The sequence below is a fragment of the Hemiscyllium ocellatum genome, chromosome 21 (genome assembly GCF_020745735.1).
Source record: "Hemiscyllium ocellatum isolate sHemOce1 chromosome 21, sHemOce1.pat.X.cur, whole genome shotgun sequence".
Lineage (NCBI taxonomy): Eukaryota > Metazoa > Chordata > Chondrichthyes > Orectolobiformes > Hemiscylliidae > Hemiscyllium > Hemiscyllium ocellatum.
The window spans coordinates 66,461,477-66,479,296 of NC_083421.1; the positions used below are offsets into that span (position 1 = coordinate 66,461,477).

A 17,820-nucleotide genomic window follows, 5' to 3' on the forward strand; every position below is an offset into this window, starting at 1 on the left:
CTCTGCACCCGTTCCAGTGCCTCCACATCCTTCCTATAGAATGGCGACCAAAACTGCACACAATACTTCAGATGCGGCTGCACCAGAGTCTTATACAACTGCAACATGACCTCAGGACTCTGGAACTCAATTCCTCCACCAATAAAAGCCAGTACGCCATATGCCTTCTTCACAGCACTATTTACCTGGGTGGCAACTTTCAGAGATCTGTGTACATGGACACCAAGATCCCTCTGCTCATCCACACTATCAAGTATCTGACCATTAGCCCAGTACTCCATCTTCTTGTTACTCTTACCAAAGTGAATCACTTCACACTTAGCTACATTGAACTCCATTTGCCACCTTTCCGCCCAGCTCTGCAGCTTATCTATAGCCCACTGTAACCTGCCACATCCTTCCTCACTGTCAACAACTCCACCGACTTTCGGATCATCTGCAAACTTGCTCACCCAACCTTCTAGCTCCTCCTCCAGGTCATTTATAAAAATGACAAACAGCAATGGTCCTAAAACAGATCCTTGCAGAACACCGCTAGTAACTGCACTCCAAGATGAATCTTTACCATCAACTACTACCCTCTGTCTTCTTCCAGCCAGCCAATTCCTAATCCAAACCTCCAACTCACCCTCAATGCCATACCTCTGTATTTTTTGCAGTAGTCTACCATGGGGAACCTTATCAAACGCCTTACTAAAATCCATATACACCACATCTACCGCTTTACCCTCGTCCACCTCCTTAGTCACCTTCTCAAAGAATTCAATAAGGTTTGTGAGGCACGACCTGCCCTTCACAAAACCAGGCTGACTATCCTTGATCACATTATTCCTATCCAGATGTTCATAAATCCTATCCCTTACAATTCTCTCTCAGACTTTGCCCACAACAGAAGTGAGACTCACCGGCCTATAGTTACTAGGGTTATCCCTACTCCCCTTCTTGAACAAGGGAACCACATTTGCTATCCTCCAGTCTTCTGGCACTATTCCTGTAGACAACGAGGACATAAAAATCAAGGCCAATGGCTCTGCAATCTCCTCCCTTGCTTCCCACAGAATCCCAGGATAAATGCCATCAGGGCCAGGGGACTTATCTACTTTCATCCTTTCCAGAATTTCCAACACCTCTTCCCTACATACCTCAAAGCCATCCATTCTAATTAATTGTGACTCAATATTCACATCGGCAACAATGTCCTGTTCCTGAGTGAATAGTGACGAAAAGTATTCATTCAGTGTCTCCCCAATCTCTTCAGCCTCCACACGCAACTTCCTACTACTATCCTTGACTGGACCTATTCCTACCCTAGTCATTCTTTTATTCCTGACATACCTATAGAAAGCCTTTGGGTTTTCCCTAATCCTACCAACCAAGGACTTTTCATGTCCCCTTCTTGCTGCTCTTAGCTCTCTCTTTAGATCCTTCCTGGCTACCTTATAACTCTCAATCGCCCCAATTGAACCTTCACGCCTCATCTTTACATAGGCCGCCCTCTTCCCTTTTACAAGGGATTCCAATTCCTTATTAAACCACGGCTCCCTCACACGGCCCTTTCCTCCCTGCCTGACTGGTATATACTTATCAAGGACACTCAACAGTTGCTCCTTGAACAAACTCCACATATCGATTATGCCCTTCCCTTGAAGACTATTTTTCCAAGCCACGCATCCTAAGTCATGCCTCACTGCATCATAACTTCCCTGCCCCCAGCTATAACTCTTGCCCTGCAGTGCACACTTATCCCTCTCCATCACTAGAGTAAAAGTCACCGAATTGTGGTCACTGTCCCCAAAGTGCTCACCTACCTCCAATTCTAACACCTGGCCTGGTTCGTTACCTAGAACCACATCCAGTATGGCCTCAACTCTTGTTGGCCTGTCTACATATTGTGTCAGGAAACCCTCCTGCACACATTGGACAAACACCGACCCATCTAACGTACTCGAGCTATAGCTTTCCCAGTCAATATCTGTAAAGTTAAAGGCCCCCATAACAACCACCCTATTACTTTCACTCTTCTCCTGAATCATCCTTGCAATCCTTTCTTCTACGTCTCTAGGACTATTAGGAGGCCTGTAGAAAACTCCTAACAGGGTGACCTCACCTTTCCTATTTCTAACCTCAGCCCAAACTACCTCAGGTGGTGAGTCTTCATCCATCGTCCTTTCCACCGCTGTAATACTATCTTTGACAAGCAATGCCACATCTCCCCCTCTTTTACCCCCACCTCTGACCCAATTAAAACATTTAAACCCTGGAACCTGCAACAGCCAATCCTGTCCCTGTTCTACCCATGTCTCCGTAATAGCCACAACATCGAAATCCCAGATACCAACCCACGCTGCAAGTTCACCTACCTTATTTCGTATACTTCTCGCATTGAAGTATACACACTTCAAGCCACCTTCCTGTTTACAAGCACCTTCCTTCGAGATTGATGCCATGTTCCTAACCTCCCTACACTCCAGGTCCTGCACCCTAAAGCTACAGTCTAGGTTCCCATGCCCCTGCAGAGTTAGTTTAAACCCCCCGAAAGAGCACTAGCAAACCTCCCCCCAAGGATACTGGTGCCCCTCAGGTTCAGGTGTAGACCATCCTATTTATAGAGGTCCCACCTTCCCCAGAAAGAACCCAGTTATCCAGATATCGGAATCCCTCTCTCCTGCACCATCCCTGTAGCCACGCATTTAACTGTTCTCTCTCCCTATTCCTCTCTATCACGTGGCACGGATAACAAACCAGAGACAACAACTCTGTTTGTTCTAACTCTGAGCTTCCAACCTAGCTCCCTGAAAGTCTGCCTAACATCCTCACCCCTCTTCCTACCTATGTCGTTGGTGCCAATGTGGACCAGGACTTCGGGCTGCTCCCCCTCCCCCTTAAGGACCCGGAAAACACGATCAGAGACATCACGTACCCTTGCACCTGGGAGGCAACATACCAAACGTGAGTCTCTCTCGCCCCCACAAAACCACCTATCTGTGCCCCGAACAATCGAGTCCCCAATAACTATTGCTCTGCTCTTCTCCACCCTTCCCTTCTGAGCAACGGGGACAGGCTCTGTGCCAGAGGCCTGAACCCCATTGCTTACCCCTGGTAAGTCGTCCCCCCCACAAGTATCCAAAACGGTATACTTGTTCTTGAGGGGAATGGCCGCCGGGGGTCCCTGCACTGGCTGCTTCCTCCCAGTCCCCCTCACTGTCACCCATCTGTCTGCAATCTTTGGAGTTACTACTTCCCTAAAGCTCCGATCTATGACCCCCTCTGCCTCCTGAATGATCCTAAGTTCATCCAACTCCAGCTCCAGTTCCCTAACACGGTCTTGGAGGAGCTGGAGATGGATGCACTTCCTGCAAGTGTAATCAGCAGGGACGACCATGGCATCCCTCACCTCAAACATGTTGCAAGAGGAACATTGCACTGCCTTCACTGCCATCCCTCTAAAAGTAACCTTTTAAAAAAAACTAGGTTTAAAGAATAGAACAAGCAAAATGCAGCACTTATCTGGTTACACAATGGGTCTTATTATTAGGTTAGAGGAGGAGGGCGGGTGGGAGGCACTACCCCTGTAGTGCCTCAGGTTCCTCTCCTGCGCGCCTTTATCGGAAAGAACCTACCCAGGTAAGCTTGCGCTACACCAGCTTCCGGGTCCGCTCTGCGCTGTTTTTTAAAAAAAACTTTCAAATTTAAACCGTTAAACAAATGTCACCGAGCCTTCAAGCAGCCACTGCCAAACAGCCCTTACCTGCTCCGCTGAGAGAGTGTTCTTCTTGCAATCATCAGAACCACTGCAAGAATGCCAAATTTCAATCGATCACTACAATTTACAGCACAGGAGAAAATGGTGCTGACCAGTCAGCAAGTCAATCCTGATTGGCTAAGGTGCTGTCATGGAAAAAGCAACCGGAAACCATGAGCTCCCCAAGCTCAAAGAATACTGACTGCATTCAACCAGCCCATGCTTGCAAACCAAAATGAAACAGATACTGTTCGATGGGATTCCAGAATTGAGAAAAACAACCCTGATTGCGCTAACAGTTACACTAACAATCAATTTTAAAAATCTTGAGTTCGTAACATAGTTTATTTGTTGCTACAAAGAATAGTAGGAAATAGGAAGCAGGATTAGGCCTTTTGGCCTCTCGAGCCTGCTTGCCACTCAATTAGATCATGACTGATCTACTGCTTCCTTGCAATTTCCTGCACGATTCCTGTATTCTTCGATATTTTTAACATTCAAAGATCGATCAATCTCTGTTTTGAATATATGCAATGAATATGCCTTCATAGCCAATTCCAAATATTCAGAACCATCCTCAATGAATGAAGAAATTCCTCTTCAACTCAGTTCTAGATGACCAGGTCCTTATTTTGAGACTGTGTCTCCTCATTTCAAAATGAGCCAAGGAGTGTATCTCTCCAGTACTTAACCTGTCGGTCCCTGTAAGAATTTCATACTTTTCAATGAAATCACTACTTATCTTCTGAAGTCTAGAGAATATTGGTCTACTCAATCTCTTTTAATGTTCAAGGGTTATGGAGAGAAGGCAGAAAACTTAGGTTGAGAGTGGTGCAGCAGACTTGGGCTGATTGGTCAAATTTGGCTCCTATATCTTATGGTTATTTTGGTCATTTTAAAACCTTGTCACACCAGGGATCAATATGATAAACAATGTTTGTACTCTTTTTATAGCATATGTGGATTTCCTTAGTAAGGAAATTAAAGCAGTGCACAATACTCCAGGTGTGGTCTGACCAAGGCACCAAACCATCTTTACTCTTCTGTTCTAAACCATTTTTAAATAAAGGTCAGTTCCTTTTCTAACTGCTGGCTGCATCATGTTGGCTTTCAGTGACTTATGAACAAAGTCACTCTATTCCTTTGGAGATCAGATTTGGAGGTGCCGGTGTTGGACTGGGGTGTACAAAGTTAAATATCACACATCACCAGGTGAGAGTCTAACAGGTTTAATTGGAAGCACACTAGCTTTCGAAGCGTTGCTCCTTCATCAGGTGGTAGTCAGGTGTAAATGTATTCTTTCATGTGTCAACAGCTAACCTAAGAATGCAACTTTTTTAAAAAGGTTTTGTGACTTAGACATGAAAGAAGTGAAACAATTTTACGCTTACCAGAAGCAACATTGATTCATTTACAGTGAGAGAGCAAATAAAAGGACTATGTTCAAAGTTTGTACCGTTGTTTTTAATTATCTGAGAGCCTGGGGAACCTAGTTACCCGTTGGTCTCCCAGCTGTCTATCAGAGTCAACCCGCCACCAATCGGCACTCCCCTCTCCCATACTCTTAGTATGAAATGTGATTGTTGGAAATTTGCAGTTCTCAAATTTTTCCTGATGAGTGCAAGTTAAAAAGCTTGTCGTCTCTCTTTACAACAATGTTCAAGTTTTGTATTGCCAAGTGACTGTGCACAACTTCTGTGAATATCAAGAACGGGGGTGATAATAATGGGATAATGACAGTTTTTTTCCCATTTTGGATACTACCTATAACACAGAACAGCACAGCATAGGAATGGGTCCTTCGGCCCACAATGTATGTGTTGATCATGTTGCTGTTCTAAATCAATCCCATCTTCCTGCACACGGTTCATATCCTTCTATTCCCTACCTGGTCATTTTCTTACAAGCATCAATAATTCCCACAGGTTTCCATTACAATTTCCAGCATTCTGAATGTATTTGTCCCACCTTGTGACAATTGAAACACACCAACTTCTGATTTTCACTTCCAATCTCAGTAATTTCTCCTCTGGTCTGAAGAGACCAATGGGCATTTCCCAGTTTTCCAGTTCTTACCTTCGCTACTTGCCTTTTTTTCATTCTCTTATCTTCTATCCTTTTGAATTTGTGGTGAGGGAAAAAAAGTTTTGGTTTATGGATTAGCCCATAATATTCAGCCATTATTGCTATTGTCTAGCAGTTGTAACCCTTTGGTGCTCAAATTGTCTTGTTATTGTGGAAGGAGATTTTAAATTTGTGTAAGAGAATAACCTGTCCAAAAGTTTCATACAGTTTCAGCTTCAAATGTTCACATCCATCAAAAATTATTTTGCTTAACCATTTTGAATTCAAAGCTGAAAATGTGTTGCTGGTTAAAGCACAGCACGTTAGGCAGCATCCAAGGAACAGGAAATTCGACGTTTCGGGCCAGAGACCTTTATTTTGAATTCAATACAGGTTTACCTCAGCTACTTTCTTAAATACCAGAACTGTTGGTCACATGCATCAGGCACTAACTCACATAGAGCAAATATAATGGGCGGCACGGTGGCACAGTGGTTAGCACTGCCGCCTCACAGCGCCTGTAGACCCGGGTTCATTTCCCGACTCAGGCAACTGACTGTGTGGAGTTTGCACGTTCTCCCCGTGTCTGCGTGGGTTTCCTCCGGGTGCTCCGGTTTCCTCCCACTGTCACAAAGATGTGCGGGTCAGGTGAATTGGCCAAGCTAAATTGCCCATAGTGTTAGGTAAGGGGTAAATGTAGGGGTATGGGTGGGTTGCGCTTCGGCGGGTCGGTGTGGACTTGTTGGGCCGAAGGGCCTGTTTCCACACTGTAAGTCTAATCTAATCAATAATTTCTTTTCAGTATCACAATCCAGAGAAAAGACTTCTGATAGTGAAACATAAATTACTTGTACATTATCTATCAACTTACTTAGAATGAATCTGGGGATCAGTTAGCTCGGTTGGTTAGACCGCTGGATTGAAATGCAGAGTTTCACCACAAGTGTGGGTTCAATTCCCTTTGGAGGTCACTCCAAAGGTCCATTTTCTTAACCTTGCTCTTCACCTTGAGGTGTGGTGACCTTGAGGTTAAACTCACCACCAATTCTCTCTATGGAGAGAGCTGTACACTGAGACTATGAGGACTTTATTTTTACTCTGCATTAGAGATATGTAGTCGTCTTTTGCCCAATTCATCGGTCTTGTTATTTTCTTGAATGTCACAAAGAATGCTCCACACCTTTTCCTTCAAATTTTATTAAGACCTATACCAACTTAAGAAGTTCCTTACTGGACTACAAATTATGATTTGATCCTCCCCTGCATCAGCACCAGGCATGTCCTATTTCAACAGCTTAATTTTAAGCTGATGTTCATGTTCCCTCACTTTCTCTCCTTTTTGGAATTCTAATTCTTTCACATTTCCATTTCCTGTCTTTTCATTCCCATTTCCTGTCTCCTTTATCCTATCTCCCATTTCTTATCTTTCTCTGCTCTAATTGCCTTTTCCTGCCATCGCTAGTTTCTTCACTCTTTCTTCATGCTCTAGCTGCTTTAACTGTAACTGAATATTATTTGATTCAGGTGTTTCATTGCTCGGAGTATCTGGTCTCATGTTTATAAGACTAAACAAACAGTTCTTCCTAGCCATACCGGAAATTAAAGACAGTAAGTACCAAAAACTTTCATGTACTTGCCCCCACACTCCAGAATCCTCAACTGTTCCAGGTCTTCCATTGGCCTCCGGAACCACTCGGGCGCCATTAACTACACGGCCACTGCAGCAACCGCCGCCGCGAACCATGATGTCACTTCCGCTCCTACCGACCATGCAGCCTCCGCGATCGCCGCCCAGACAATCGCCTCCACGATCGCCAGGAAGAGCATGCAGCCTCCACGGGATCCACAGCCATTGGGAACAACACCGTTTCTGCCATCGCCGCAGCCCTGGAGTTGCCGTTGCCGCATCTACTTCCGCCCCCAGTGATGTCACTCACCTGCACAACGACCACGCCGCATGCGACTCCACCCCCATGCCTAACTCCACCCACATGCCTAACCCCGACCCCCCCACTCCCAGCTCCAGCCCCACACCAGGTCCTAGCTCCCAGCCCTGCTGTGTTTTCACCAGTCCTCAGACCTCCCCCTCTCTGAGGATGAAAGATCAGTCCTCAGCAGAGGCCTTACCTTCATCCCGCTAAGCTCCTGGATTAACGAGTTCAACACGCGGCGAGACATCGAACAATTCTTCCGCCACCTTCGCCTCCGCGCCTACTTCTTCAACCAGGATTCTCGCCCACCTTCTGACAACCCCTTCTCCCGCCTCCAACACACCCCATCCACCCGGACACCCCGTGCTGGCCTCTTACCCACCCTCGATCTCTTTATAGCCAACTGCCGCCGCGACATTGACTGCCTCAACCTGTCCACCCCTCTCACCCACTCCAACCTCTCACCCTTGCAACGTGCAGTCCTTCACTCCCTCTGCTCCAACCCCAACCTCACTATCAAACCGGCAGACAAGGGAGGCGCGGTGGTAGCTTGGCACAGCAATCTTTACATTGCTGATGCTAAACGCCAGCTTGCAGAAACCTCCTCCTACTCCTCCCTTGACCATGACCCCACCTCCCACCACCAACCCATCATCTCCCAGACCAACCATAACCTCATCACCTCAGGGGATCTCCCATCCACCGCCTCCAACCTCAGTCCCACAACCCCGCACCGCCCGTTTCAACCTCCTGCCCAAAATCCACAAACCCGACTGCCCCGGCCGACCCATTGTCTCAGCCTGCTCCTGCCCCACCGAGCTCATCTCTGCATACCTCAACACGGTCCTGTCCCCCTTAGTCCAAGAACTCCCCACCTACGTTCGGGACACCACCCACGTCCTCCATGATTTTTGTTTCCCCGGTCCCCAACGCCTTATCTTCACCATGGACATCCAGTACCTGTACACCTCCATCCTCCATCACGAAGGCCTCAAAGCCCCCGCTTCTTCCTTTCCCGCCGAACCAACTAGTACCCTTCCACTGACACCCTCCTTCAACTGACTGAACTGGTCCTCACTCTGAACAATTTCTCTTTCCAAACCTCCCACTTCCTCCAAACCAAAGGAGTAGCCATGGGTACCCGCATGGGCCCCAGTTATGCCTGCCTCTTCGTCGGATATGTGGAACAGTCCATCTTCCGCAGCTACACTGGCACCACACCCCACCTTTTTCTTCACTACATCGATGACTGTATCGGCGCTATCTCGTGCTCCCACGAGGAGTTTGAACAGTTCATCCACTTTAGTAACACCTTTCACCCCAACCTCAAATTTACCTGGACCGTCTCAAACTCCTCCCTCCCCTTCCTAGACCTTTCCATTTCTATCTCGGGCAACCGACTCAACATGGACATTTACTATAAACCGACCGACTCCCACAGCTACCTAGACTACCCCTCCTCCCACCCTGGCCCCTGTAATAACGCCAACCCTAATTCCCAATTCCTTCGCCTCTGCCGCATCTGTTCCCAGGAGACCAATTTCAATTCTGAACAACCCAGATGGCCAACTTCTTCAAAGACCACAATTTTCCCTCAGACGTGGTTAATGATGCTCTCCCCCGCATCTCCTCCACTTCCTGCTCCTCCGCCCTTGAACCCCGCCCCTCCAATCACCACCAGGACAGAACCCCACTGGTCCTCACCTACCACCCTACCAACCTCCACGTGCATCGTATCATCCGCTGTCATTTCCGCCACCTCCAAACAGACCCCACCACCAAGGATATATTTCCTTCCCCTCCCCTATCAGCGTTCCGGAAAGACCACTCCTCCGTTACTCCCTCGTCAGATCCACACCCCCCACCAACCCAACCTCCACTCCTGGCACCTTCTCCTGCAACCGCAAGAAATGCAAAACTTGTGCCCACACCTCCCCCCTCACTTTCAAGGGATCCTTCCATATCGGTCACAAATTCACCTGCACCTCCACACACATCATTTACTGCACCCACTGCACCCGATGTGGCCTCCACTACATTGGGGAGACAGGCTGCCTACTTGCGGAACGTTTCAGAGAACACCTCTGGGACACCCACACCAACCAACCCAACCACCCCGTGGCCGAACACTTTAACTCCCCCTCCCTCTCCGCCAAGGACATGCAGGTCCTTGGCCTCTTTCATTGCCAGACCATGGCAACACGACGCCAGGAGGAAGAGTGACTCATCTTCTGCCTAGGAACCCTCCAACCACAAGGGATGAATGCAGATTTCTCCAGCTTCCTCATTTCTCCTCCCCCCACCTTATCTCAGTCCCAACCCTCGGACTCAGCACCGCCTTCTTGACCTGCAATCTTCTTCCCGACCTCTCCACCCGCACCCTCTCTCTGGCCTATCACCCTCACCTTAACCTCCTTCCACCTATTGCATTCCCAACACTCCTTCCCCAAGTCCCTCCTTCCCACCTTTTATCTTAGCCTGCTCGGCACACCCTCCTCATTCCTGAAGAAGGGTTTATACCCAAAACGTCAATTCTCCTGCTCCTTGGATGCTGCCTGATCTGCTGCGCTTTTCCAGCAACACATTTTTCAGCTCTGATCTCCAGCATCTGCAGTTCTCACTTTCTCCTAAACCCAAGTGCTGTCATACTACCTCCATTATCTCTGCATTCTTAGCTCTGTCCAGCAATGCTAATTCCAGTTTACCTACCAAATGAATCAACACGGTCTTTCAAAGTTCCTTTCAGATTGTTAGGGACAATGCTGCCATCTGCAGGCACTCGTTTGCCATTTCCAGGACCACTTTTAAATGCAGTACAAACTTGGTTTTTTTTCTTCACCTGCAGTATTTTCTAATACCACACACAAATTCTTTTTGCCTCTGTTTCAACTGACCCCTGATGAGCCCCCAAACTCTTATGTCTCACTGAGGAAATGCATTGAAAATCAAACATGCTACTTTCAGAGCTCCCGCAAATGTTAAAGTTTTAAAAATTATGCAGAGTTCCCTAGTTTACCTGTCTTTTAGACTCAGGATAACAGAAAGCATGGATCAGGATTTTTTTTACATAACAAGAATGATGATTAATAAATTGATTTTAGATAGAGGTAGACAATTATAAACTGTTGGTATTGTGGTTCTGTTCGCCGAGCTGGAAGTTTTTGTTGCAAACGTTTCGTCCCCTGGCTAGGCGACATCATCAGTGCTTTGGAGCCTCCTGCGAAGCGCTTCTTTGATGTTTCTTCCGGTATTTATAGTGGTCTGTCCTTGCCGCTTCCAGTTGTCAGTTTCAGCTGTCCGCTGTAGTGGTTGGTATATTGGGTCCAGGTCGATGTGTTTGTTGATGGAGTTTGTGGATGAATGCCATGCCTCTAGGAATTCCCTGGCTGTTCTCTTTCTGGCTTGCCCTATGATAGTGGTGTTGTCCCAGTCGAATTCATGTTGCTTGTTGTCTGTGTGTGTGGCTACTAGGGATAACTGGTCGTGTCGTTTCACGGCTAGTTGATGTTCATGTATGCGGATTGTTAGCTGTCTTCCTGTTTGTCCTATATAGTGTTTTGTGCAGTCCTTGCATGGGATTTTGTACACTACATTAGTTTTGCTCATGTTGGGTATCGGGTCCTTCGTTCTAGTGAGTTGTTGTCTGAGCGTGGCTGTTGGTTTGTGTGCCGTTATGAGTCCTAAGGGTCGCAGTAGTCTGGCTGTCAGTTCAGAACCGCTCCTGATGTATGGTAGTGTGGCTAGTCCTTTGGGTTGTGGCATGTCCTCATTCCATGGTCTTTCTCTTAGGCATCTTTTGATGAAGTTGCGCGGGTATCCGTTTTTGGCGAATACCTTGTATAGGTGTTCCTCTTCTTCTTTTTGCAGTTCTGGTGTGCTGCAGTGTGTTGTGGCCCTTTTGAATAGTGTCCTGATGCAGCTTCGTTTGTGTGTGTTGGGGTGGTTACTTTCATAGTTTAGGACTTGGTCTGTGTGTGTTGCTTTCCTGTATACCCTTGTGGTGAATTCTCCGTTCGGTGTTCTCTGTACTATCACGTCTAGGAATGGGAGTTGGCTATCCTTTTCTTCTTCTCTCGTGAATCGGATTCCTGTGAGTGTGGCGTTGATGATTCGGTGTGTTTTTTCTATTTCTGTGTTTTTGATGATTACAAAGGTCTCATCGACGTATCTGACCCAGAGTTTGGGTTGAATTTGTGGTAGGGCTGTATGTTCTAACCTTTGCATAACTGCCTCTGCTATGAGTCCCGAGATTGGTGATCCCATGGGTGTTCCGTTGATTTGTTCATATAGCTGGTGGAACACCCATGGGATCACCAATCTCGGGACTCATAGCAGAGGCAGTTATGCAAAGGTTAGAACAAACAGTCCTACCACAAATTCAACCCAAACTCTGGGTCAGATATGTCGATGACATGTTTGTAATCATGAAAAACACGGAAATAGAAAAAACACACCGGATCATCAACGCCACACTCACAGGAATCCGATTCACGAGAGAAGAAGAAAAGGATAGCCAACTCCCATTCCTAGACGTGATAGTACAGAGAACACTGAACGGAAAATTCACCACAAGGGTATACAGGAAAGCAACACACACAGACCAAGTCCTAAACTATGAAAGTAACCACCCCAACACACACAAACGAAGCTGCATCAGGACACTATTCAAAAGGGCCACAACACACTGCAGCACACCAGAACTGCAAAAAGAAGAAGAGGAACACCTATACAAGGTATTCGCCAAAAACGGATACCCGCGCAACTTCATCAAAAGATGCCTAAGAGAAAGACCACGGAATGAGGACATGCCACAACCCAAAGGACTAGCCACACTACCATACATCAGGAGCGGTTCTGAACTGACAGCCAGACTACTGCGACCCTTAGGACTCATAACGGCACACAAACCAACAGCCACGCTCAGACAACAACTCACTAGAACGAAGGACCCGATACCCAACATGCGCAAAACTAATGTAGTGTACAAAATCCCACGCAAGGACTGCACAAAACACTATATGGGACAAACAGGAAGACAGCTAACAATCCGCATACATGAACATCAATTAGCCACGAAACGACACGACCAGTTATCCCTAGTAGCCACACACACAGACAACAAGCAACATGAATTCGACTGGGACAACACCACTATCATAGGGCAAGCCAGACAGAGAACAGCCAGGGAATTCCTAGAGGCATGGCATTCATCCACAAACTCCATCAACAAACACATCGACCTGGACCCAATATACCAACCACTACAGCGGACAGCTGAAACTGACAACTGGAAGCGGCAAGGACAGACCACTATAAATACCGGAAGAAACATCAAAGAAGCGCTTCGCAGGAGGCTCCAAAGCACTGATGATGTCGCCTAGCCAGGGGACGAAACGTTTGCAACAAAAACTTCCAGCTCGGCGAACAGAACCACAACAACGAGCACCCGAGCTACAAATCTTCGCACAAACCTTGAACTGTTGGTATGCATAACTCTACTAGGTAAAATTCTAACCCCCTTATAAACTTCCTTTCAACACTGATATACACACACAGACAGGAAAAAGATATGGAAGTTGTGGACAGAAGAAAAGACTGGATTCCTGTCTCAAGGATTTGCTAAGATGATGCTTGTGCTGATCAGAACAGTGCTTCCTGATCTTCCTTTAGATATTTTCATCTGTTTGCAGGAGGCACAGAATGACTGGTTCCAAAGCCTAAAGATCTTTGATTTATCAATCAAGTGTCACAGCTTACAGCAACTGCAAAGGGAGTTAAACGGGCTACCTTCAGACTTAATATGCTTTTTTTTGTGTAGAGCAAAAGCAGCTCCTTTCTCTCCAAAGGTCTGATGTTTTCTATCAAAACAATTACACAGAGAAGCTGTTTAGCTACCTAGAAGCCAATCACATAGTTATTGGCAGGCAAAAGGCTTTTGACATCAATAACTGGTCAATAATCCTCAGGACAATCCATTCTATTAGATATGGAAGTCCCTTAAAAACTGAATTTGCCTAGAATTTACTGTATAATGTGAGAATTTCTGTTAACAGCTATTACTGCAGGAATTGACTTTCTAAAACTCTAGCATATGAAAACAAAGATAAGAATTACAAAAAGAAAGCAGTCATGATACACATTTAACAAGTGTCAACAATTTATCCAGTGCCAAACATGCCCTATTATCAGTGTCTTGTTTTCAAAAATAAGAAGTATTTGCTTTAGAAAAACTGATAAATTAATCCTCAGATGAAAGCAAGCAAGAGGACAATAATCATTCTACATCATAAGTGGCTGTCCCACAGTCACTACCAAGAGGGATCAAACAATTGTTTAATGCGGCGTAAGGTACCTGCCCCGAGAAATATAATTTTATGTGGATTTATTTTTGTGTGTTTTCCTCGCTCCCTACTGTATAAAATTGTGTTTCTCCCCTTATTGTATTTGAATTGCAGCTGATGTAGGCAATTGTTTTCTTGCACACAAAGAAATAAGCACAGACTTTTCACTGCATCAAGCCCTGTGCCTGCTTTCAGACCTGATCCAATATTCTCCTCTTTTATTCTAAAACTTGAAAACCTCAGAATGAAAATTTCTTAGAAATAGGAATCTTTTGCAATTTCCCTTTTGGATTTATTAATGTAAACTGAATTGCAAATAATACATCTTATTTTTGTTTATCTTAGATTGTGGAGAAATCTGCTCTAAAACAAAGAAATCATGGAAGGTGGCGTTGTTGTTTTAAAACAAGTTATTGGAACTTGTCGTAAGTTGTATTTACGCTGTTGCTTTGTTCAAGTAGGAGTCAAAGTGAACAATAGAGAACAGAAAGCCTCTAGACTCTAAAAAGTTCACACTCTCCCTGCAGAGAAGTAACTTGGAAATTGAAACAAAAACACAAATTGCTGGAGGAGCTCAACAGAGCTGGCAGCATCTGTGGAGATAGTGCAGTTAACATTTCAGGTCAGCGACCCTTCTTCAGAAAGAATTGGAAGATATCTTGCTATTCTCACTCACCATTTCCACACAAGCTTCCTCTAACAAGAGATTAAGAGATTGAAAAAGTAGTGATTCTCCTGCCTGTATCTGAAGTAAAGAACTGAAGGGTTTTGAAATGAAGAAGACTGGACGTCAGGACCCGGAAGAAGCAAAAGGGCAGTAGGACCTTAAGGCACAGGAGCAGAAATAGGCCATTCAACTCATCGGGTCTGCTCAGTCATTCAGAGTGATCATGGCTGATCTGATAATCGTCAGCTCTACTTTCCTGCCACTTCCCATAACCCTTTATTTCCTTACTGGTTAAAAATCTATCCATCTCAGCCTTGAATATATTTAATGACTCAGCCTTCACAGTCTTGTGTAATGAAGAATTCCACAGATTCACTACCCTCAAAGATTAAAAAAATTGCCCATCTCTGACTGAAATGCATGGCCCCATATTGAGACTACGTCCTTTTGTCCTTGAGTCTCCCACATGGGAATTAATCTTTCTGCGTCTATCCTGTCAAGTCACTTATGAATCTTGTGTGATTCGAGAAGATCGCCTCTCATTCTTCCAAATTCCAACAAGTAGAGGCCCAACACATTCAATTTCTCCTCATAAAATAGTCCTTCCATAGCTGGGAATCAGTCTAAACTTTCTCTGGACTATCGCCAAAGTCTGCATATCTTGCCTTAGCTAAGGCGCCCAACCTGTTCACAGTATTCCAGCTGTGACCTGATTAGTGCCTTTTATAGTTTTAGCAAAACCTCCCTACTTTTATATGCCATTCCCTTCGTCTTCCCAATTACCCACTGAACTTGGATGCTGGCCTTTTTATAATTCATGGACAAGGACACCTTGTTGAACTATGTGGATTGGTTCTACTGAGTGTGTTCTTTTAACATATTTTCTCTACATATAGCATCTATGTTTCTTTTGTTTGTCTATGTTTCTCTCCATGAGTACATAAGAGTTTCAGGAGGGATAGGGCTACAAGCTGATAATTCACATTTTGCTTGCCTGTTGTTAGAACTGATTTATTTGTAACAAATATTAATCTCTTGTTAAGAACAGAAACATTGCCAGTGTTTTCTGTTAACCTGAGTGATCAGACAGGAGTTGAGCACTTTGAGTAATTTGATTAGAACTTTAACTATTGAGACAATCCCAAGAGAAATGGAGCCTGAGTATCAGTTCACTTTCCCAAATAGATTATCACAATTAACATTGGGAAGATGACTAGTTAAATGGAAAAAAATAGTAATCCTACCTCTGACCACTCTGACATCTCCCACTGTGGGCCACAAGATGGGTTTTTGCAGGTTTTATGTTCAGATGGCTTGGAGAGATCAGCAGATTCACACATTTCATTGTACACTGAACTGTCAAACCCTGCAGAGAGAATCTTCCAGCAGCGGACTATTCTGAATTGGTGTCCTTCTCCACAGGTACGTGAGCACTCACTCCAACTGCTAGTCTCCCATCTGCAAATGTTATTTATTTAAAGGATAAGTCAGTGCATTCTCTCTGTTCTTTATTATTGATTAAAAAAAAATCAACCAAAGGAAAAGTAGAAACAGTATTTACGGTCTGAAGGTACAGAGTCCTAGTTCAGGATTTTCTGAAGGTTAACGTGGAGGTTCACTTGACAGTTACAAGGCAAATGTAATGTTAGCATTCATTTCAAGAGCAGAGATGTATTACTGAGGCAATGTGGTGCACTGGTAGTATCCCTACCTTTCAGCCAGAAGGCCTCAGTCAAGTCCATTTTTCAGAAGTGTGTAATAAAATCTCTGAATAGGTTGATTAGAAAATAGGTGAGGCTGTGGCCAGATATCTAATGAAGGATGTACTGGTGTTGGAAGGAGTTCAGAGGAGGTTTACAAGAATGATCCTGGGAATGAGTAGTGTTTGAGGACTCTGGATCTGTACTCGATGGGATTTAGAAGGATGGGGGAGTGGGGAGGCCTCATTGTAACTTACAGAATACCAAGAGGCCTGGGTAGAGTTGATGTGGAGATGTTTCCACCAGTAGGAAAGACTAGAACATGAGGGCACAGTCTCAGAGTAAAGGATCAGCAGTTTAGAACCTAGATGAGGAAGAATTTCTTAGGTAAAACAGCAGTGAATCTGTGGAACTCATTGCTGCAGAAGGCTGTACTGGCCAAGTCATTGAGCATATTTAAGACAGAGATGATTAGGTTCTTGATTACTAAGAAATCAAAGATTACAGGAAGAAGGCAGGAGAATGTGTTTGAGAGATGCATCAGCAATGATTGAATAGTGGAGCAGACTTGGTGGGCCAAATGGCTGAATTCTGCTCCTATAATTTATGGTCTTACGAGAAACTTTGGAAAATGTGATGAAACAGAGAAAAGAAAATGGTTTAAACTTAGAACAAATTGCCCAGGAAGACAACCATGGCCATTAACATCAGTTATACTAAGAGGCAGTTGGACTAGCCTTAAGAGGAAATCAACTGGGAAACATGCAGTGGTTTGTTTTTGGAATTGGGGTTGGCAAATCGATTAAAATGTTTCTAAATTTAGGCTTAATATCATTTTATGCCTTTAGAATCTGTGAATTTCTTTTAAAACAGAAAATGTAAATGCCTTTTTTCCATGAATTACTTACAAGCTTTTCGCCAAACTTAGACATGTAGAAGAAGTACACACATCATCTGTTTGCATCTAGAGATTTATTTTTCTTCCTTAGCAAAGTAAATTAGCCTAAATGGTTTCGTTTGATCAGATGCAGATTATACCATAGGCTCAATTTCTATTGATCCTTAGGTCTCTCGGTTCATGGTTCCACATTTCATTGTTGCACTTTGCACCAGCACTGGCACCTCTCATTGCAATGCTGCCAACTGAACACTTTGCGCACAGGGATAGGCACCAAACTCTAGGACTGGACCAAGGTGCATTTCAAGCCTCCTTGCTTGGTCTCTTAACACTCTCTCACTTTGCTCCTATTTTAATACTCACGGCATCGCTGCCTTGCTTGGTCTTGCTTTGACCCTTCAGACAGAGCTGAAAAGGATCAAAGTACATTTGTCTTGCCTTGCCATTTAAACAGTTCATGGACTCAACACGTTGCTG

General features: G+C 44.9%; 1 protein-coding gene across 1 annotated transcript in view; it reads right to left on the reverse strand.

Moving 5' to 3' along the window:
• adamtsl2 (ADAMTS-like 2) overlaps nt 1-17,820 on the reverse strand; it is a 200,161-nt gene that overhangs the window by 67,363 nt on the left and 114,978 nt on the right. The window contains exon 14 of the mRNA XM_060841240.1: nt 15,990-16,203. Within this exon, the coding sequence (XP_060697223.1) occupies nt 15,990-16,203 (214 nt within the window). The remainder of the gene's footprint in view (nt 1-15,989; nt 16,204-17,820) is intronic.